Genomic DNA, 23,322 nt, shown 5'->3' with positions numbered 1-23,322 from the left:
TCTCTCTATCCCTCCCTCTCTCTTTCTCTCACTCTCTCCCCTTCACTGTCTCTCTCCTTCACTCTGTTTCTCTCTCTATCAATGAACAATGAAGGGAGCATCTCAGGGAGGTGTAAAGAGGAACCTAGCATCTACAGCAGAGTATATGATTTTGGGCTGACTTTCTCACCAGCTCTTAAGATTAATGTAACCCTTTCCTCCTGCATAACCCTCCATTTTTCTTTCAACCATGTGCTCATCTAAGAGTCTCTTAAATCTCCTTAATGTTTTCCTGGCACCTAGCACTCACTGTGTGCAAAGTCTACCTCCGACATCCCCCTTCTATAGTTCCCCCAAAACACCTTAAAATTATGGTGTTAGCCATTTCTGCCCTGGGAACAAGTCTCTGGTTATCTTCTCAATCAATGCCTCTTATCATCTTATACACCTCTATCGAGTCACGGACATCGTACACATCTCGGACACGCTAGAGGCAGGAAACGTGTTCCCAATGTTGGGCGACTCCAGAACCAAAGGCCACAGTTTAAGAATAAGGGGTAGGCCATTTAGAACGGAGTTCAGGAAAAACTTTTTCACCCAGAGAGTTGTGGATCTATGGAATGCTCTGCCTCAGAAGGCAGTGGAGGCCAATTCTCTGGATGCTTTCAAGAAAGAGTTAGATAGAGCTCTTAAAGATAGCGGCGTCAAGGGATATGGGGAGAAGGCAGGAACGGGGGTACTGATGGTGTATGATCAGCCATGATCACAGTGAATGACAGTGCTGGCTCAAAGGGCCAAATGGCCTACTCCTGCACCTATTGTCTATTGTCTGTCGAGTCACCGAGGTCGTATACACCTCCGTCGAGTCACCAATGTTGGGCAGTTGAGGTGGGAAGGTCAGAGGGGATGGAAAAGGCACAGGCGGGACCTGATGAAGGGTTTTGACCCTGATCAACGACTGCTTTTTCCCCCTCGTAGATGCTGCCTGACCTGCTGAGTTCCTCCAGTATTTTGTGTGTGCCACCCAAATCAAGTAGGTCCTGTCATGCAGATTCCTTTCCAGTAACTTTCCTTCTGATGTTAGACTCACCAGCCTATAATCCTTGCAACCTTTGTCCAACAAAGGCGTGAGATTAGCTGCCCTCCACTATTCCAGTACCTCACACAGGGAAACTCGTCTATATCTGTTGACCTCATCTGCCCTGTCTGCTGCTGCTGACTTCACATTCCGGGACAGGCATGTCCCTGTCTCACCGGGTATGAGGCCCACCAGCCACCCTCGCCTGGTTTAGCCCCCCTGTCGAAGCGGTGTACTGGGGTGTGGCCGCTGTCACATGCAAACAGCTACTTGGAGCCACAGGTCAGAGCTGAGTGTCCGGTGGGGACCAGAGGTGCTACCCCTCCCTGACCCCTCAGACTCTCCACCCTGTTTCACGTCACGGTTAAATCTCCCCTCATTCTCCTTCATTATAAAGACCCTCCGGCCCAGTGACGAACATGGAGAAGTACAGTGCAGGCATAGACCCTCCGGCCCAGTGATGAACATGGAGAAGTACAGTGCAGGCATAGACCCTCCGGCCCAGTGATGAACATGGAGAAGTACAGTGCAGGCATAGACCCTCCGGCCCAGTGATGAACATGGAGAAGTACAGTGCAGGCATAGACCCTCCGGCCCAGTGATGAACATGGAGAAGTACAGTGCAGGCATAGACCCTCCGGCCCAGTGATGAACATGGAGAAGTACAGTGCAGGCATAGACCCTCCGGCCCAGTGATGAACATGGAGAAGTACAGTGCAGGCATAGACCCTCCGGCCCAGTGATGAACATGGAGAAGTACAGTGCAGGCATAGACCCTCCGGCCCAGTGATGAACATGGAGAAGTACAGTGCAGGCATAGACCCTCCGGCCCAGTGATGAGCATGGAGAAGTACAGTGCAGACATAGACCCTCCGGCCCAGTGATGAACATGGAGAAGTACAGTGCAGACATAGACCCTCCGGCCCAGTGATGAACATGGAGAAGTACAGTGCAGGCATAGACCCTCCGGCCCAGTGATGAACATGGAGAAGTACAGTGCAGACATAGACCCTCCGGCCCAGGGATGAACATGGAGAAGTACAGTGCAGGCATAGACCCTCCGGCCCAGTGATGAACATGGAGAAGTACAGTGCAGGCATAGACCCTCCGGCCCAGTGATGAGCATGGCAGCTAAGATGTCCATTTAAGCTTGTCTCATTTTCCTTGTTTGGCCAATATCCTCCTCCTTTCCTGTCCATGTATCCGTCCAAATATCTTTTAAATGTTGCTAATATACCTGCCTGAACACCTTGCGCTGGCTTATGTTGCATATGATCAATGTCCCCTCTGGTAAGAAGTTGCCCCTCAGCAGGTTCATTAGGAACATTTAAGATATTCTTAGATTGAGGCCCTCTGTTGGTCTGAGTCGACCATGGTTGTTGAGTCCCAACTACCTACGTGGTACGCAAGCCGGGGCAGTACGATACGGAGGGCAAGCTGTTGCCCACGCAGCAAGCTCCCCCACTCCACGCAGCTGATGAACCCAGAGGAACGGCAGAGACCGGTACAGTTTGGCACCAGCAGCATCGCAAGAGTTGCCAGTCAGTGTTGAACTCAATGTAGGACTGCTTTAGGGACTCCATTTCCGGATCTTTCCCTCAGGGTTCACTCCTGAAGCCCTCCCCACGCGTGGCTACAAGGCAGCAGAGGTTTGAGATCAGAGTTTTCCCTCTGGGTGAGCTGCCAAGCACGGCTGACGATTCTCGTCTGCCTGAACTCTTGGATGGGCACGTGGATAAAAGGAAATAGGAAGGCTTTGTGGGGGTGGGGGGGAAGTTAGATTGACACACACCATATGAAGTAATATTACCACAAATAATAAAGTGTATTTATGACACAAGTTAAAAAGTAAACAGTATAATGCTACTGACACTTCATATGTGGTGAGACCTGGGTGGTCTCACAGCCTGGAGGAAGAAGCTGTTTTCATTAGTTCTTGTCCTAATGCTATGGTACCTGCTGCCTGATGGCAGTGGGTCAGAGACTGTTGGACGGATCGGAGGGATCGTTGACAATGCTAAGGGCCCTGTGTATACAGCGGTCCTGACGTATGTCTCTGGTGGGTGGAAGAGAGACTCCAATAACCCTGTCAGCAGTCCTTGCAATCCTTTGTAGAGTCCTGGTAGTCAGGTGCCTTGCAGTTCCTATACAGCACCATTGGATTCTTCTTGGGATGTCAAGATTGACAAACACAAGAAAATCTACGGACGGTGGAAATCCAAAGCCAAGGATTTGTGTATATTCAAGATCGTTTAATATCATTTCCATTACACGAGTGTGAAGGGAGAACAAAGTAATTGTTACTCCAGATCTGATGCCACACAAAAAAAACATAGTAAGATAAAGAACACAATAATTTTAAAAATATAAATACGTCAGATAGCTTCTGTACATAGATTGATTGAGTCAGCTTATGTACACACTCTCCTGTACATAGTGTTACTTTATAAAGTGACGCTAGGCACAGAAGTGTCTGTACAAAAGGTGACTCTGAAGGAAATGATAAATTAGTGGTGGTGGTGGGTATGGAGGGGTGGGTTAGTGGGTAGAGGTGTTGATCAGCCTTGCTGCTTGGAAAAAGTAACGGATTTTGAGTCTGGTGGTCCTGGTGAGGTTGCTGCATAGCCTTTCTTTAGGGAGTGGAACTAAGGCTACGTCCACGCTACCCCAGATAATTCCGTAACCAAAGCCTTTTCTCTTCGTTTTTACCCTTCGTCCACACTAAAACGGCATTTTCGTTCCCCGAAAACAGAGATTTTTAGAAACGCTCTCCAGGGTGTGTAATTTTGAAAATGCTGCTTGGCCGGAGCAGTGTGGACAGGGTAACCGGAGAAATCTGAAAACGCTGTCATGACGCGCCGGAACAGATGGTGGCGGCAGCGTGCGATTTCATTGTTTTCTTTATCGCAACCTAACAATTTCAGAACAGACGGCGAGACTGAAGCCAGAAGAGTTAGAAATGTACTCACCAAATACTTTAACTCATAACTTACTGAATAAATAAGTATACTCACTTTGCCTTGTTTTCTGTCCTTGCTCATATGAAGGTGGTTTACCTATTTATACAAGTACTTCTATGACAATAGATGTGTAACAGCCTAATGTAACATTGTATGGAAATACAAGATAACACTGATGCAGACATGTTTTATACATTTAACAAGGTGCTTTATTAATGCAACAGAGTTAGTCAGTTTTTCAATGTTCATCATCAGCCGGGTCATACAGTCCGTGAACTCCGTCGGTTGCCTCCATACGCTCCAGTATTTGTTCTTTTTTTACTTTTAAGTTCTCCTGCATGAGACCCAACAGCTGTCCGTCTTTTGAGTTTTTCTAGTTTGTAACTGAACAAGCACGCACCGTCTTTCACAGCGAGATTCGACACCAAACATGCCGCTTGTTTTTGGTAGATGTATCCTGTGCATGCGCAGTAGGAGGAGATTCGCCGAAATATCTGTTTGTGGACAGAGATATTTTTAAAATGCATAGTGTGGACGCCTATCGTTTTTATGCGAAACTGGCATTTTCAAAATTATCCGGTCTAGTGTGGACGTAGCCTAACAGTACATAAACAGGGCATGTAGGATCCTTCATGATGATAGATAGCAGAGAGATAGCAGACAACTGCAGGAACATAAAGCTGTGATAGTAGGGGATTTTAATTTTCCACATATTGATTGGGACTCCCATACTGTTAAAGGTCTAGATGGGTTAGGGTTTGTAAAGTGTGTCCAGGGAAGTTTTCTAAATCAATATATAGAGGTACCAACTAGAGAGGATGCAATATTAGATCTCCTATTAGGAAACGAGTTAGGACAGGTGACGGAAGTGTGTGTAGGGGAACACTTTGGTTCCAGTGATCATAACACCATTAGTTTCAACTTGATCATGGATAAAGATAGATCTGGTCCTCGGGTTGAAGTTCTAAACTGGAAAAAGGCCAAATTTGAAGAAATGAGAAAGGATCTAAAAGGCGTGGATTGGGACAGGTTGTTCTCTGGCAAGGATGTGATTGGTAAGTGGGAGGCCTTTAAAGGAGAAATTTTGAGAGTGCATAGTTTGTATGTTCCTGTCAGTATTAAAGGCAAAGTGAATAAGAATAAGGAACCTTGGTTCTCAAGGGATATTGGAACTCTGATAAAGAAGAAGAGAGAGATGTATAACATGTATAGGCAACAGGGAGCAAATAAGGTGCTTGAGGAGTATAAAAAGTGCAAAAAATACGTAAAAAAGAAATCAGGAGGGCTAAAAGAAAACATGAGGTTGCTTTGGCAGTCAAGGTAAAGGATAATCCAACGAGCTTCTACAAGTATATTAGAGGAAAAGGATAGTAAGGGATAAAATTGGTCCTCTTGAAGATCAGAGTGGTCGGCTATGTATGGAACCAAAAGAAATGGTGGAGATCTTAAATGGGTTTTTGGCATCTGTATTTACTAAGGAAACTGGCATGGAGTCAATGGAAATAAGGCAAACAAGTAGTGAGGTCATGGAACCTATACAGATTGAAGAGGAGGAGGTGCTTGCTGTCTTGAGGCAAATCAGAGTAGATAAATCCCCAGGACCTTGAAGGAGACTAGTGTTGAAATTGCAGGGGCCCTGGCAGATATATTTAAAATGTCGGTATCTATGGGTGAGGTGCTGGAGGATTGGAGGATAGCTCATGTTGTTCCGTTGTTTAAAAAAGGCTCTGAAAGTAATCCAGGAAATTAGAGGCCGGTAAGTTTGATGTCGGTAGTAGGTAAATTATTGGAAGGAGTACTAAGAGAGAGGATCTACAAGTATTTAGATAGACAGGGATTTATAAGGGAGAGTCAACATGGCTTTGTGCATGGTAGGTCATGTTTAAACAATCTATTAAAGTTTTTCGAGGAGGTTACCAGGAAAGTGATGAAGAGAAGGCAGTGGATGTTGTCTACATGGACTTCAGTAAGGCCTTTGACAGGGTCCCACATGGAAGGTTAGTTACGAAGATTCAGTCACTAGGTATACATGGTGAGGTAGTAAATTGGATTAGACATTGGCTCAATGGGAGAAGTCAGAGAGTGGTATTGGAGGATTGCTTCTCTGAGTGGAGGACTGTGACTTGTGGTGTGCCACAGGGATCAGTGCTGGGTCCATTGTTATTTGTCATCTATATCAATGATCTGGATGATAATGTGGTAAATTGGATCAGTAAATTTGCTGATGATACAAAGATTGGAGGTGTAGTGGACAGTGAGGAAGGTTTTCAAAGCTTGCAGAGGGATTTGGACCAGCTGGAAAAATGGGCTGGAAAATGGCAGATGGAATTTTATACAGACAAGTGTGAGGTATTGCACTTTGGAAGGACAAACCAAGGTAGAAAATACAAGGTAAATGGTAGGACACTGAGGAGTGCAGTAGAACAGAGGGATTTGGGAATACTGATCCATATTTCCCTAAAAGTGACATCACAGGTAGATAGGGTCATAAAGAGAGTTTTGGTACATTGACTGTTATAAATCAAAGTATTGAGTATAAGAGTTGGAATGTTATGGTGAGGTTGTATAAGGCATTGGTGAGGCCGAATTTGGAGTATTGTGAGCATTTTTGGTCACCTAATTACAGGAAGGATATTAATAAGGTTGAAAGAATACAGAGAAGGTTTACAAGGATGTTGCCGGGACTTGAGAAACTGAGTTACAGAGAAAGGTTGAATAGATTAGGACTTTATTCCCTGAAGTGTAGAAGAATGAGGGGAGATTTGATAGAGGTGTATAAAATTATGATGGGTATAGATAGAGTGAATGCAAGCAGGCTTTTTCCACTGAGGCTAGGGGAGAAAAAAAACCAGAGGACATGGGTTAAGGGTGAAAGGGGAAAAGTTTAAAGGGAACATTACAGTGGGGGGGGGGCTTCTACACACAGAGAGAGTGGTGGGAGTGTGGAATGAGCTGCCAGATGAAGTGGTAAATGCGGGCTCACTTTTAACATTTAAGAAAAACTTGGACAGGTACATGGATGAGAGATGTATGGAGGGATACGGGCCAGGTGCAGGTCAGTGGGATTAGGCAGAAAAACGGTTCGGCACAGCCAAGGAGGGCTGGAGGGCCTGTTTCTGTGCTGTAATGTTCTATGGTTCTGTGGATGCTCCTGGCCTTTTCCTGGCACCTTTCTGCATATATGTTGTAGATAGTGGGTAGGCTGGTGCCTGTTCTTAATTCCTACACCTTGGTTTATGGGAACTGGTTGTGTTTTGTGTTCAATGCGAGAGTGTCCATCGCCACCTGGATTAGAGAATTCAAAGCTAAATCCTAAACTGAATTATTCTCCTCCTGGAGGGACACTTTACTTCTAATAACCTTTAGCACAAGCAGCTCAGACTCGGGCCTTGAGAATGGTTAGAATTGAAATTACCAGCCTAATTAATAACCCTGGATATTTTCACAAATTGCCCTAATACTGTATTCAATAAAAAAACCACACATGCTATTTTTCAGAGTGCAGTTTGCAAACAAGACACCTTGGGTAAATTAGATCAGGGATAAGTAAAAGAAATATCTAAATACAGAATAAATCTCTGACCACTCACACAGGCTCACTCACACCTACACGGAACACTCGGTTTCCATGGATACCAATTGATAAATTAATATAAAAAGGATATTTGATGTTTTCTTTTCATTGCCAATTTCGAGGGAGCTCTGCTGTAAAATGTCAGCTTCCATTACTTGTTACTGCGCGAGGGAGATTAATGAAAGTCAAATAGAATGCATATTCATGTGGGATGCCGCCTTTATTTCTGGTTCTCCCTGAGCTTTGAGCTGTACTGTTCCTTCTTCCTGCTCTTGCTAGGATTCTCATCGAGTCATAGAAAATAGGCCCTTCGGCCCAACTTGCCCACGTTGCCCACTGTGCTAATCCCAGTTGTCTGTATGAAGATACTCAAGTCCATAAGACTTCGGAGCAGAATTGGGAATTTTGACCCATCGAATCTGCTCCGCAATTCAATCATGGCTGATTTATTATCCCTCTCAATCCCATTCTCCTGCCTTCTCCCCGTAACCTTCGATGCCCTTACTGATCAAGAACCCATCAACCTTTGCTTTAGATATACCCAATGACTTGGCCTCCATAGCCGTCTGTGGCAATGAGTTCCACAAATTCACCCTCTAGCTAAAGAAATTCCTCCTCATCTCTGTTCTAAAGGGACATCTGTATTCTGAGGCTGTGCGCTCTGTTGTAGACTCTCCCACTCTTGGAAACATCCTCTCCATGTTCATTCTATCTAAGCTTTTCAATATTCAACAAGCTTCAGTGAGAATCCCCCCTCATTCTTCTAAACTCCAGCAAGTACAGATCCAGAGCCATCAAATAATCCTCGTATGTTAACTCTTTCCTTCCCGAGATCATTCTCGTGAACCTCCTCTGGACCCTCTCCAATGCCAGCACATCTTTCTTACATAAGGGGCCGGAAACTGCTCTGTGCGGTCTGACCAATGATAGAAGAGGGTCAGAGAGTAAGATTAAGGGACACGTGAGTGATTTTACTCAGAGATTAGTGGGTGTTTGGAACTCATTGCTGGGGGTGGTGTGAGAGGCAGATACATTAGGGACATTTAAGGTACTCTTAGACAGGATCTTGGAGGTAAGGAAAATGGACTGTTTAGGAGGGAAGGGTTCGTTTCATCATGGAGTCAAACACATTGGTATACTGGTGTCTGGGTTAGGAGGATCCTGTCAGGTGGACGTAGAGGGGAAGTTTCCTCTTGTGGGAGAATCCGGAACCCGGGATCACTGTTTCTAACAGAGACTATTTATTTATTTATCGAGATACAGTGTGGAACAGGCCCTTCCGGTCCTTTGAGCCTTGCCTCCCAGCAACCCCCGATTTAATCCTGGCCTGATCACGGGACAGTTTATAATGACCAATTAACCTACCAACTGGTACGTCTATGGACTGTGGGAGGAAACCGGAGCACCCAGGGGAAACCCAAGCAGTCACTTAGAGAACCTACAAACTCCTTACAGGCAGCAGTGGGAATTTAACCCAGGTCGCCTGTACTGTAAACCGTTGTGTTAACCACTAAGCTACCATGTCAAGAAGAAAAGAAGAGCTGATGAAAGTTTCAAAAAACTAGGTAACGATATAAATCTGGAAGATTATAAGGCTAGCAGGAAGGAGCTTAAGAAGGAAATTAGGAGAGCCAGAAGGGGCCATGAAAAGGCCTTGGCAGACAGGATTAAGGAAAAAATCCCAAGGCATTCTACAAGTATGTGAAGAGCAAGAGGATAAGACATGAGAGAATAGGACCAATCAAGTCTGGCAGTGGGAAAGTGTGTATGGAACCGGAGGAGATAGCAGAGGTACTTAATGAATACTTTGCTTCAGTATTCACTACGGAAAAGGATCTTGGTGATTGTAGGGATAACTTACAGTGGACTGAAAAGCTTGAGAATGTAGATACTAAGAAAGGGGATGTGCTGGAGCTTTTGGAAAGCATCAAGTTGGATAAATCACCGGGACCAGACGGGATGTACCCCAGGCTACTGTGAGAAGCGAGGGAGGAGATTGCTGAGCCTCTGGCAATGATCTTTGCATCATCAATGAGGATGGGAGAGGTTCCGGAGGATTGGAGGGTTCCAGATATTGTTCCCTTATTCAAGAAAGGGAGTAGAGATAGCCCAGGGAATTATAGACCAGTGGGTCTTACTTCAGTGGTTGGTAAGTTGATGGAGAAGATCCCGAGAGGCAGGATTTATGAACATTTGGAGAGGCATAATATGATTAGGAATAGTCAGTATGGCTTTGTCAAAGGCAGGTCGTGCCTTACAAGCCTGATTGAATTTTTTGAGGATGTGACTAAACATATTGATGAAGGTAGAGCCATAGGTGTAGTGTATATGGATTTTAGCAAGGCATTTGATAAGGTACCTCATGTTACCTTCTGGGAGCCATGGCTTGAATCACATAAAAGCGGAACATATTGGAGTAGAGATACAACAGGCTAGTTCTGAGAAACGTTTCAAAACACTTTAATTTGGCCTACTTAAACGATTACTTAATGCCAGTTGATGATGATTATATTTATATAAATTGGTATATTTGATTACATTTTATTCTGTATAATGTTTGTCTTTTCTAATGATTTTTAATTTTGACTCTATTTTTATGACAGTATTGATTTATCTTTACAATCTATGTAAAGCACTTTGAGCTTGCATCTTAACGTATGATAAATAAAGTTATTATTATAATTATTAAGATTTTAGAAGAGATTCTGCCGACACTGGAAATCTTGAGCAACACACACAATGTGCTGGAGGATCTCAGCAGGTCAGGCCGCATCTAAAACGCCCATCTAAGGCAATCCCATTTGCCCAAATTTGCTCCGTAAACCTTTCCTATCCATGTACCTCCCCAAGTGACTTAGAAATGTTGTTACTACACATACATGCCTTGATGACTTCCTCTGGCAGCTCCTTCCGTAAATGCTCCACCCCTTTCGGTTCTGTTGTCAGCCTTTGACCTCCCACCTTAAACCTACGCCCTCGAGTCTACAAACCCTGACCCTGGGAAAGGACGATACACACACATACACAAAAGGAACTCAGCAGGTCAGGCAGCATATATGGAGGGGGATAAACTGTCAGCATTTCGGTCCACGACCCTTCATCCGGACTGGAATCTTCCCCCTTCCAGTGCTGCGCTAGTTAAGGTGTGACATGCAACAGTAACCCACACAAAATGCTGGGGGAGCCCAGCAGGGAGGCCGAATCTATGGAGCAGAATAAACAGGCGACATTTCCCATGCTGGAGGGTCGCAGCCTGAAATATCTGTTTATTTCCCTCCGTAGATGCTGCTTGACCCGCCGAGTTCCTCCAACATTGTAGGAATCCTTTTCCTTGGCATGTTTCTGTAGCTATGGTTACAGTGCAATTGGACTAAAAGGCAATTCGCAGAGATCCTGATGTTCAGCTGGTCGACGAGCCCTTCCCGGGAACGTCAGTGGGACCCAATCAGTTCCTCCTCACTGATTCCCCCTGTCCCCATCTCCGTTGCGGGTCACCACACATTACAGATCTAATAACAGAGCCATTAATGATGGTTGGCTCCTGACAGAATTGAAAGTTCTCAATGTGTCACGGGGCTGGGGGCACAGACACCAACAACCAATCAGCAGGCAGGGACTGAGCGTCCATAACGGAATGATAAATGTGTCATCATTGATGCAGTCACGGGGCCCGGCTGGTCAGAGGTTGAAAATATAATTGAAGTGGCAGGTACTTGTACTTCTATGTAATATTTTACCAAATAACTGTGGAGGAACAGCGGCCAACATTGTGCCCAAGTACCCAACCCCCATCACCCCACTGACTGCAAAGCAATCGATTTGTAATTGGTTTACCTCCATTACCCTGTTGAGAACCCACTGTAACCTGTGTTTCAACTGCTGCTCCCCACACCGGCCCTTTATTTGATCTTTCATTTCGAGATACGGCCCACAGAGTCGCACTGTCCAGCGACGCACCGATTTTAACCCTAGCCCACTCACGGGAGAGCTTACAATGAACCCAGTAACTGGTACACCTTTGGGCTGGTGGTGGAACCTGGGGCAGCCAGAGCAAACCCACATGGTTCACAGGGAGAAGGTACCCGCCTGCTTACAGGGGACGCCGGAATTGAACTCTGAACTGCGACGCCCTAAGCTTTTGCCGTTTTGAACGCCCTACCGTGTCCTTGCCCTCCTCTTGTCATTTGCCGTGAAAATCCTCTCCAAAGACTTGAAAAGGCGATTCCCTTGATTAGCCTTCTCGGCCCTATCCAATGTCAGCAATGCTTTAGATTACAACGTAGAACAGTACAGCACGGTACAGGCCCGGTGGCCTACGATTAAGTTCCGACCTTTTAACCTACTCTAAAGTCAGCCTAACTCTTCTCTCCCACGTAGCCCTCCATTTTGCTATCTCCCATGTGCCTACCTATCTAAGAGTCTCATAGCTGCCTCTAATGTATTTGCCTCTACTACTCCCCCCTCCCCAAAAACATGTCCCACACACCCACCACTCTCATGGAATAGTCAGTATAGCACAGAGCATTGATATTTGGTCCATTGAGTCCATAACAGCTATCAGCAATAGTTGGGCCGAAGGGCCTACTTCTGTATGGTACAACCTTCTGACTGTGGCTTATAATGCTTAAAGGAATTGACCCTCACCAATTTCTGTAGCTGCACCATGGAAATCCTGGCACATCACTGCTGGGCAAGGCAACTGCTCTGCCAGTGACCGCACAGAGCCGCAGAGAGCTGTGGACGCCGCTCAGCAGCAAATCACAGAAATCCGTCATTCGCTGCAGACCATGTCTATACGACTTGCTGTCTCAGTAGTGCAGCCCACCTAATCAAAGACCCAGACGTTGTCTCCACTGTCCCCTTCAGATACAAAGCACGTAACCCCAGGCTTCTATCCCACCGTTATAAGACTATTTGAATGGACCTGTCAAATGACAAGACGGACTCCTGACCTCACCATCTACCTCGTCATGGCCTCACACCTTATTGTCTGCCTGCACTGCTCTCTCTGTGTAACTGTAACACTTCATTCTGTGCTCTGTTTTTGACTTTCCTTTGCTTTCATTGTGCGGAACAGGCCCTTCTGGCTCTTCCAGCTGCGCTGCCCAGCACCACAGATTTAACCCTAGCCTAATCACGAGACAATTTACAATGGCCAATTAATCTACCAATTGGTACGTCTTTGGACTATGGGGGTAAACTAATATTTTCACCGTACCTCAGTACATTTGTGGCCGGCTGGTGGCATAGTGGCATCAGTGCCCGACTTCAGAGCGAAGGCTCCCGAGTTCGAATCCAGCCGGCTCTGTCACGATGGCGCCCCGGTGACTCCACTCGGAGTTAAGGGCTTTCTTCTTCTTCTTCAGTACATTTGACAGTAATAAACCGATTACCAGGAGTGGTGGGGGGGTAGGCTTCTTGTTGTTTTACTACTTTTAGTGGTCTGTCGTGTAGCTTTCTATGTTGTTCATGCTAGAATGTGTGGAGACATTTGCAGGCTGCCCCCTGCACACCCTTGATTGTGTGGGTTGCTAATGCATTTCATTTCACGTTTCGATGTACACGTGACAAATAAACAAACGTGAATCCGCCCATTCCCTCTTTGTCACCGGTTGAGGGGAGGGGCCAGTAATTTGTTCCCTCATTGGCTGAGTTGCCACATAATTAACCAATAAAAAGTTGGAGGTGGCCATTATGAGAGTCCTGGCGAGGGGAGCTGAGACTTCAGCAAGCATGCACCAGTGAGTAACAGGTAGGAGTCAGGTCTTCTCCACAGATGCTGCCTGACCTGCTGAGTTCCACCAGCCTTGTGTGTTTGTTCCTCTGGATTTCCAGCATCTGCAGAACCTCTTGTGTTTATGATTGTCTTTAACCTTTGCTGATGTTGATAAAATGGCAGAACGGGGGAGGAGGAGGATTTGGGGAGATTAAGTTTAGCTTTACTTGTCACTGTATTTTTTGTGTACATGTGATAAACAAGTAATCTTGACTCCTGAATCTGATGTTTGTCCAGGTACTGAACCTCTTCCTGGCTCTGCTCCTGAGCTCGTTCAGTGCGGACAACCTCAGCTCTCCGGATGAGGATGGCGAGATGAACAACATTCAGATGGCCTTTGCCAGGATCCACCGGGGCATCCACTTCGTCTGGGACGCCATCGTGGAGTTCTTCCAGAACCTGCGCAAGAGCTCGGACCCCGCCATGGAAGGGAAGACCATGATGGAGCTGCCGGCCTACGTCTTCAACCACGCCGGCAGTGAGAAGATGAAGGAGGCCGAGTGCAGGGATGGCAATGGCACGGCCGGCGGGGTCGGGAATAACGGCACCACGGTGGGCAACAGGAGCGAGGACTTGGCGGCCGAGACCCGGCTGAGTGAGTGCGTCCCCATCGCTGTGATCGAGCCCGAGCTGGACACCTGCGAAGACGAGGAACAGAGCACCTTCACTGATGTAGCTGTCAGCGGGCAGGTAAGGACGTGGCTGCCACTGCCACCGGTTCCTTCCAACCCATGGGTTGTAACGTGGGTTCCTGTGTTACCAAAGGGTGCAGAGCGGGCTGAGAAGTGGCAGATGAGTTCAAACTAGGAAAGTGTGAAGTGATTCACTTTGGAAGGTCAAACTTGAAGACGGAGCCAGGGTCAATGGCGGCCTTCTTAGCAGTGTGGGGGAACAGAGAGACCTTGGGGTCCAAGTCCCACAGAGTTGCTGCACAAGATGAGAGAATGGTTAAGAAGGCATATTGAGTGTTGGCCTTTGTTAGTCTGGGGACTGAGTTCAAGTGCCGTGAGGTAATGTTGCAGCTCTATAAAACCCTGGTTAGACCCCACTTGGAGTAGTGTGTCCAGTTCTGGTCACCTCATTATAGGAAGGACATGGAAGCTTTAGAGAGGGTGCAGGGGAGATTAACCAGGATGCTGCCTGGATTAGAGAGCATGTTGAATAGGGATAGGTTGAGTGAACTAGAGTTTTAGAGAAAAGGAGGATGAGAGGTGACGATAGAGGTGTGTACGATGATGAGACCTGGATAGAGTGGTTAGCCAGAGACTTTTTCCCAGAGTGGCAGTGACTAATACAAGAAAACTTACTTCTTAGGTGATTGGAGAAAAGTATAGGCTGCATATCAGAGGTTTGTTCACACAAAGAGTGATAAGTGTGTGGAACACCTCACCAAGGGTGGTGATAAAGGCAGATTCATGAGGGAAATTTAAGAGACTCTTAGGAACCTGGGTGAAAGAAAAATGGAGGGAAAAGTGAGGATGATCTTGAAGTAGGTTAAAGAGTCAGCACTGCAGTGTGGGGTGAAGGGCCTGTATTGTGCTGTAACGTTCTATGTTCATGCTTTGGGTAGGAGGAGGTGTCATACACTGACTGTATCTCCGGGTTAGGGAGAGGCCTGGAATGGTTACCTCACTATACGTTCCTTCTTACTCAAGGGACGTGGATATTGCCTTTATCGTCCATTGCCAATTGCCAACTGATAGCCACCCATCTTGGCAGATCTTGAGCCACAAAATGGCCAGGCTGGTAGTGCTGGTACTTTTCCCTCCCTGATATAACCATATAACAATTGCAGCACAAAAACAGGCCATCTCGGCCCTTCTAGTCCGTGCCGTCTAGTCAGTGAAGCTGACAGATTTTTATGTCAATCTCACACTTCCATGAACCCCACTCCTGGGACTCTCATTTTCAAGTCCAAATTTACTCAGCTGCTTGAATTTAACACCCCTGCATGACAGAGTGAGATTGCAGCTCTGGTCTCTGCATCATCTGCTCAGTAACGTTCAGTTCTATGAAGCTCCTAAATGTGTACTCACAGCTAGATCCCTACAATTGGTGAAGGCTGTGATGTTGCTTCTGCATTGACGTCTAGAGCAAGGGTTCTTAGCCTTTTTTAAATTGGACCCCTGTGGCAGTCTGGTGAAGCCTATGGACCCCTTCGCAGAATAATGTATTTAAATATATAAAATAAATAGGATGACATTACACTGGAATACAGTATCAAGGTATTAAAAAACAAATTTCTGATATACAGTAGTAATATATATGTTTCTTTATTAGCACATTAGATAACACATTAAATAGTGATGAGTGTGCTTTAAGCAATGACAGAGGCCAAGTCTTTACGTATATTTAAGGCAGAGGTTGATACATTCTTGATTAGACTGGGCATGGAGGGATATGGAGAGAAGGAAGGAGATTGGGGCTGAGAGGAAAATTGGATGAAATGACAGAACAGAGCAGACTTGATGGGCCGAATGACACAATCCTGCTCCTATATCTTATGGTCTTATGGATATTTTGAGATATTTGTGACAACTGTAATTTGATATGAAAATATCTGCGATTTCTATTGGTGACAAAGTCACGGGTATTGCTAATACTACAGTGGTTTGTTACCCATTTGTAATTGAAGGAAATGCTAAATTTCAGTTCAGGGTTAGTGAAAATAAAGCTGTAAATGTTTTCCCATCCAAGTTCACGGCCTCCCTGGAATCTATATATAGATCCCCGCGGTTTCGACCCCAGGCTAAGAACCCCTGGTCTAGAACATGAGTTCAAATCCTACATGGCATTTGAACTCTGAACATCCTCTACATAGCACCATCCAGAGACAGAGAAGCAGTTTCAGCGACAGGTTACTATCGATGCAATGCTCCTCAGACAGGATGAAGAGGTCAATACTCCCCAATGCCATTAGGCTTTACAATTCAACCGCCAGGACTTAAGAACTTTTTTTAAAAGCTATTATTAATGCTTTTTGAGATAGTGATTTAGATGCATATCATATTTTTTACTGAGTTAAGTATTGTATGTAATTAGTTTTGCTACAACAAGTGTATGGGACATTGGAAAAAAAAGTTGAATTTCCCCATGGGGATGAATAAAGTATCTATCTATCTATCTATCTAATTAATTAAAGAAGTTTTCAGAACATTTAATGGTGATGAACAGATAAGGAACAGGAACAGGTCTCAACCAAACATCCCACATCAACTTTGCAATTGACTAAGATGGTCACAGAGTTGTGTTGTTACACGACACAGAAGTAAGCCCTTTGGCCCGAATTGTCTGTCCCGACATGAGCCATTTGCCTAGGTTTGGCCCAGACCTTAAACTAAAGATTAATGATTACTGTACCTGTATTTGTCACATGTACATCGGAAAACAAAACGTACATCATTTGAGTAAACAACCAACACAGTCTGAGGATGTGCTGGGGGATAGCCCACAAATGTCACCATGTTTACAGGGCACCCACAGTTTACAAACCCTAACCCGTGCGGCTTTGGAATGTGGGAGGAAACCCACACAGTCACGGGGAGAACGTGGAAAAGTCTGAGCAAACCTTTCCTTGCCATGTAACTGTCCAAATGCCTTTACAACATTGTAACTGTACCCACCTCTAGCACCTACACACCACCCTCTGTGTGAAACAGTCGCCCCTCGGGTCGCAATTGCATCTTGCCCCCTTCACCTTCTGATCGTAGACTCTCCTGCCCTGTGGGAAAGATCCAACTTATCTATGTCTCTCAATGATTTTAGAAACAGTGTGAGTTCACCCCTCAACCTTCTGTATCACAGGAAAAACAGTCCCAGCTTATCCAGTCTCTTCTAACTCAAGCCCTCCAGTCCCAGTAACATCCTTATGAATCTTTCTAAGGTTGATTTTTTACTGTCAAAGTATGCATGTGTAATACAGCTCTGACATTTGTCCACTCTGGATAGCCAATCTCTGAATTTAAACCTCTGCTGCCTTGCGGCCATACCCACCCATGGGAAAGACTTTGGGAGTAAACCCCGAGGAAGAAATCTGGAGCCGGGGTCCCTAAGTTTACAGCTTCTCTCTGGCAACCTCTGTGACAACACCGGTGCCAAGCTGTATCAGTGCTTGCCCTTCCCCTGGACTACATCAGTGACGTGGAGAGGGGGAACCCACTGCGTGGGCAACAGCCGGTTCTTCAAATCTTCCCAGCCAGGTTTGACTACCAGCCTGTTCCAGAACAGCTGTCCATCTTAGTCAGAAATAAAACAGGGAAGTGTGGAATTTAAGTCCACCAGAGGCGCAAACCCATGATCCCCTGGGATCAACAGCTGCCTACCAGATAGCCATGAAATACAGGAAGACCATGGGTGCTGGTGAAAGAAAAGACATCAACTCCCCTCCAATCGGCATGGAAAAGAAAAGAAACAGAACTTGCAGACCCCAAAGTCCCCCCCACAGCCACGACAAAAATCCTCTACACATACCAATCCCCGACCCCCTCACTCGCTCCCTTTCCAGATTACCGAGACCCTCCCTGGAGCCGGATGACCAGAACTGCAGACCATGCTCCAAGTCTGGCCTCGCCATATAGTTTGTAGGAGTTGGAACATGACGTCTCACCCCTTGTTCCTCAATGTCTGACTGACGATGGCCAGTGTGCCAAACATCTTTGTCACCACTCTGTCTAGGTACGCCTCCAGGTGCAGGGAGCGATGGCCCCAGCTACTTATTATGCAAATCAGTCGTGATTGATCTATCTAATTCTCTTGTCCGTCCCACTCGATTCCTCTGTTATTGAAACTGCCAGGTTGGGATGGCAAGTTAGTGTAACAGTTAGCTTAGTGCTAATATGGTGCCAGTGGCCCGGGTTCATTTCCTGCTGCTGTCTCTAAGGAGCTTATACATTCTCCCTGTGGCTGAATGGGTTTCCCCCGGTGCTCCAGTTTCCTCCCACAGTCCAAAGACGTACCGGTTAGAAGGTTAACTGGTCAATTGGGTGAGCACAAGCTCTTTGGACTGGAGGGGCTGTGTCTCTAGATGAAAGTAAATGAAAGAAAACCCAATTGGTTGACAACTACTCCAAGGGAAGGAGCTCTGCCACCGTTGTCCACTCTGGGCTCTACAGAAGGGCCTGACAAGGCAGTGGCCAGAAAGGTAGCCCATCAGAGGGACTGGACAGCCAATGCTGGTCTTGTCTGGGCTATTCACAACCTGAATATAAATGGACAACAAGGCAGCAGCTCGTCCGATCTCACCTGGTCTGGCTCCGAGCCTGCTCATGTGGCTGACTCTTAAATTGCATACTCCTGTTTTATTTCTGACTAAGGTGGACAGCTGTTCTGGAGTAGGCGGGTGGTCAAATAATCTGAGAGAACTAATGGTGACTAAGCACCCGAGAAGGAAGAGCTGGAGTTTGTAGATTAGCACCTCAAAGCTCTCCTTCAGTGAGTTTGCAGGTGGTCTGATCCATTTTGTCACCCAACCCTCGAGCGAACACAGCGGGCAACAATGGCTGGCTCAGATCCTGAAGGATGAACAAAGCGAGGGTGTATTCCCGAGATAAAGCTGAACGAAACGAAGGGCGTTGAAATTGGTCTAGTATTGTGACAGGTACTGATCTTATTAGATGGTCGGAGGTTATGGGGAGAAGGCAAGAGGATGGGGTTGTGAAGGAATGGCGAGGCAGACTCAATGGGCTGAATAGCCTAACTCTGCTCCTCTGTCCGAGATACAGTGACGAGCTCGTTCTGCACACCAAATCATTACACAGTGCATGGAAGTAGAAGGTAATACACTAACAATGCAGAGCGAGGTGTGACAGTACAGAGAGAGTGCAGTGCAGGTAGACAAGAAAGTGCAAGATCATAGGCAGGTAGATTGTGAGGTCAGGAGCCCAGGAACTTTTTACAGCTAATACCAGGTGTCATAATTTTAAGGTGATCGAAGGAAAGTTTGGGGGGAATGTGAGAGAATTTTTTCCCCCCACAGAATGGTGGGTGTGTGCCGGGAGAGATGATAGAGGCAGATACGTTAGGAACACATAAGAGACTCTTTGATAAGACATGGATGAAAGAAAAATGAAGGGCTATGTGGCAGGGAGAAGCTAGTTTGATCTAGGGTAAAGGGTTAGCATGACTGTGGGCTGAAGGGCCTGTACTGCGCTGTACAGTATAGCTGTTAGCATAATGTTTTACAGTGCCGGCGATCGTGGTTCTATTCCCGTCACTGTCTGTAAGGAGTTTGTATGTTCATCCCATAGAGTGGGTTTCCTCCCACATTATAAAGGTGGGTTAGAGTTAGTGAACTGTGGGCATATTACGTTAACGCCGGAAGCGTGGTGACAGTCACGGGCTGCCCCAGCGTTGGTCGTAGACACAAACGAATTATTTCACCGATGTGCAAAGTCAAGCTAAAACTCGTTTTCTTGTAGCCATTTACAGAAAAATAAAGAAATGCAAAGGAATTCATGAAAAACTACACAGAAGAAATTTTGACCAACAACAAGCACATACATGTGACAAAGCTAACACTAACGGTAGTAGTCCTATAATTGAGCGCCACGTTAGTGCGATGCGATTACAGCTCAGCCCGTGGAGTTCAGAGTTCAATCCTGGCATCCTCTGTATGTCCTCCCCATGGGATGCGTGAGTTTTCCCAGGTGCTCCGGGTTCCTCCCACGGTCAAACGGCATACCGGGTAGGTTAATTGTGAATTGTGCCATGATTAAAGGTTCAATTGAGGTTGTTGTGGGTTTGCTTGGGCAGTGCTGTTCCAAGGGCCAGAAGGGCCTACTCTGTGAGGTGTGGCTAAATTAAAAAACAATGGGTAGAATCTGCCCTTGAGCCTGATGGAATGTGACTTCAAATTATTTCTCAGCTGCACCTCTGGAGGTATTGGGGTCCCTAAAAGATGAAAGACCATATGTTGAAAAAAAATGCTTTAGATCTATCCAAGCATCCGAAAGTTGTCACTGCAGGTCTGGTATTCCTTCCGATCTGTTTCACATCCGGAGAGCGCGAGGGGACCCGTCTCCTGGTCGGCTGACTGACTTGCAAGTGCCGAGCAGGCTGTTGATTGAAGAGCAATTAGGAAGGCAGTGTCTTTGTAAACAGGACGGGTCGTAGCCAGCCAGGCAAATGTTTGCACACTTCGGGGGCAACGCAGAGCCACGCAGCTGTGCTTTCACCCTGACAGTGGCAGAATGTGAGGGGTATGAACAGAGGTGACCTGGCAGGTTGTACACTGACTGATCGAAGTGTTGGTGAGAGTGGAGATTCGCCCGTAAACTGAGTTTAACGTGAACTTAAGAGTTTGGAAGCTCATACGCCATTAGAAGGAGGAGTCACCATGGAACAACTGAATTACCTCAACCTTCCTAACAGGTTGTACTGTGACCGCTCGAGTCGAGTCCTCGCGGGCTGCAGAGTGGATTTCCTCAATGGAGAGTCCCTGTGCGTGATTTTGTTTAACGTGGCGAGGCTTGACTGATCGGGGTCAGGGTCCAGTGGCGTGAAATGGAAGACGACTGAGGCCCCTTCACTGCTGCGCTCTTCCCCCGCCTTTGTCATCACCTTCCACCAGCTCCAGCTCCACTGCTGAGGTCCTGTAGTGTGGAATCTGCCCCTTGCCCTTACCACCAGGGGTGACCCTATCGGGAGCTAAGCTCCAGACAGCATTGCTCCTGGGATCTTAGGGACTCACGAGCCTCTGCACCACAGCAAGGAGAAGGCTTACTGAATCAGAACTGGGTTTCATACCACCGGCAAATGTGGTGACAGTTGTTAACTTCGCAGCAGCTGAACAAAGCTGTACATGATAAACAAACAAAACAAAACTGAATTACAGTGTATTAAATATATTACAGGATATTCATATATAGGTATATTAAATAGTTAAATTAAGATAAGTAGTGCAAAAAAAACCCCAGACTTTTTTTTAAAAAGTATTGAGTTAGTGTTCAATCACAAACTAGAGAAAATCTGCAGATGCTGGAAATCCAAACAACACACAAAATGCTGGAGGAGCTCAGCAGGCCAGGCAGCATCGATGGAAAAGAGTAAGTAGTCCTGATGAAGGGTCTTGGCCCAAAATGTCGACTGTTTACTCTTTTCCATAGATGCTGCCTGACCTGCTGAGTTCCTCCAGCAGTTTGTGTGCATTGAGGTAGTGTTCACGGGTTCAATGTCCATTTAGGAATCGGATGGCAGAGGGGAAGAAGCTGTTCCTGAATCACTGAGTGTGTGCCTTCAGGCTTCTGTATCTCCTACCTGATGGTAACGGTGAGAAAAGGGCATGCCCTGGGTGATGGGAGTCCTTGATGATGGAAGCCGCTTTTCTGATTCCTGGTTTCAATTTGACAATTGGCAGAAGTGCACACATCGGCAATTCTAATGGGTTTATCCAGTGAGTCTGATGGCTTCCCCTGATCAAAGGTGAGCAGCGTGGATCGATGAGGCTGGAGGTGTGTTCCCAAGAGAGAGATGTGAAGCATCGCTTCAGATTCAGATTCAGATTCATTTATTTATCACATGTACTCCGAAACATACAGTGGAATGCGGTAACAACCGATGCAACCTCAGGATGTGTCGGGGGCAGCCCAGTATCAGCACACATTCTTGCAGCAACATAGCATACCCACAATGTTCATCAGAACAACAGCAGTCAAACACACCCCTTTACACACACACACACACACACACACACACACACACACACACACACACACACACACACACACACACACACACACACACACACACACACACACACACACACACACACACACTCACTCACTCACACCCCCCCCCCCCCCCCCCCCCCAGGACAGGCTGGGCCTCCATACTCAATCGGGCTCTCAGTTTCATGGACATTGGCCTCCAGTTTTCCCAGTGGACTTGTAGACTCACAGACCCAAGGTTTTGGATATCAGGCCTCAACTTCTGGACTCCCAAAAGGTTTTGATTTTCTGAATCGACCCCAGGGCTTGTCGATGAGGTGATCCTGAACTCCAGCCTCGTCAATGATGGGCCCCAAACTCCATACTCCCTGACTCGTGGGTGACTGGCCCTCGTGCCTCCTACTTGCACGGATCCTGGTGGGCGATCCCTTCGGGGGGCTCAAGAATCGAGGATCACGTTTATTCTCCACATGCATTTACTTATATTAGGAATTTGCTGTGGAGTGCTCGCACGACACACAACAAAAGCAGCAACATTCAACAAAGAATAACAAATTGCATGAAAATAAAGTTCGAGATTAAAGTACAGATATGGAATAAAATGTGTAAAAACACATAAATACCAACATGTGTTTACACTGTAAACAGTGTGGTTTAGAGTACAGTGACAGAGTTAATAGAGAGGGGTGGGGGTTAACTAGAATGGTCGATCAGATTAACTGCCTGGGGGAAGACACTTCTAGATGGCATGAAGTTTTTTTATTCTAATAACCCTATAGTGCTTTCCAGAAGGGAGCTTTTGGAAAAGGCAGTTTACAGGGTGGGTAGTGTCTCCAGTGATTTTTTTTCCTGGACACGTACAAATCCAGCGGTGATGATAGACTGCAACCTTTTCTGCTCTCCTGACCCTGGGGCGGGGGAGGAACGAGCCCTCCAGTCCCTGTTCTTGCAGGTCTTTGTCCATTGCACTTGCTGGCCCGACATCAATCCACGGATGAACTACACCATGCCCGCCGTGCAGAGCGAGCACGATCTGGAAGGAGAAAGGAGACAACGTTAAAGCTGGTCACACTTGGGGAACTGAGGGAGCCCAGGGAAGACCATAATGTGTAGGAACAGAAGTAGACCATTCAGCCCATCGACTCTACTCTGCCATTCCATCTCAGCTGATTTGTTATCCCTCTTAAGCCCATTCTCCTGCCTTCTCCCCGTAACCTTTGATGCCCCTAAGAAACAAGAATCTATCAACCTCTGCTTTCAATATACCTAATGGCTTTTCCTCCACATCTCCC

At 46.4% G+C, this 23,322-nt stretch overlaps 1 protein-coding gene across 4 annotated transcripts in view; it reads left to right on the top strand.

Annotated features, from left to right (window-relative positions):
* scn5lab (sodium channel, voltage gated, type V-like, alpha b) overlaps window positions 1-23,322 on the top strand; it is a 583,358-nt gene that overhangs the window by 430,936 nt on the left and 129,100 nt on the right. For all 4 annotated transcript variants that reach the window (XM_073054976.1, XM_073054978.1, XM_073054975.1 and 1 more), the window contains one exon: window positions 13,605-14,057. In XM_073054976.1, the coding sequence (XP_072911077.1) occupies window positions 13,605-14,057 (453 nt within the window). The remainder of the gene's footprint in view (window positions 1-13,604; window positions 14,058-23,322) is intronic.

Source organism: Hemitrygon akajei, chromosome 8, assembly GCF_048418815.1.
Source record: "Hemitrygon akajei chromosome 8, sHemAka1.3, whole genome shotgun sequence".
Taxonomy (NCBI): Eukaryota; Metazoa; Chordata; class Chondrichthyes; order Myliobatiformes; family Dasyatidae; genus Hemitrygon; species Hemitrygon akajei.
This window is presented reverse-complemented; position numbering and strand designations above follow the sequence as displayed.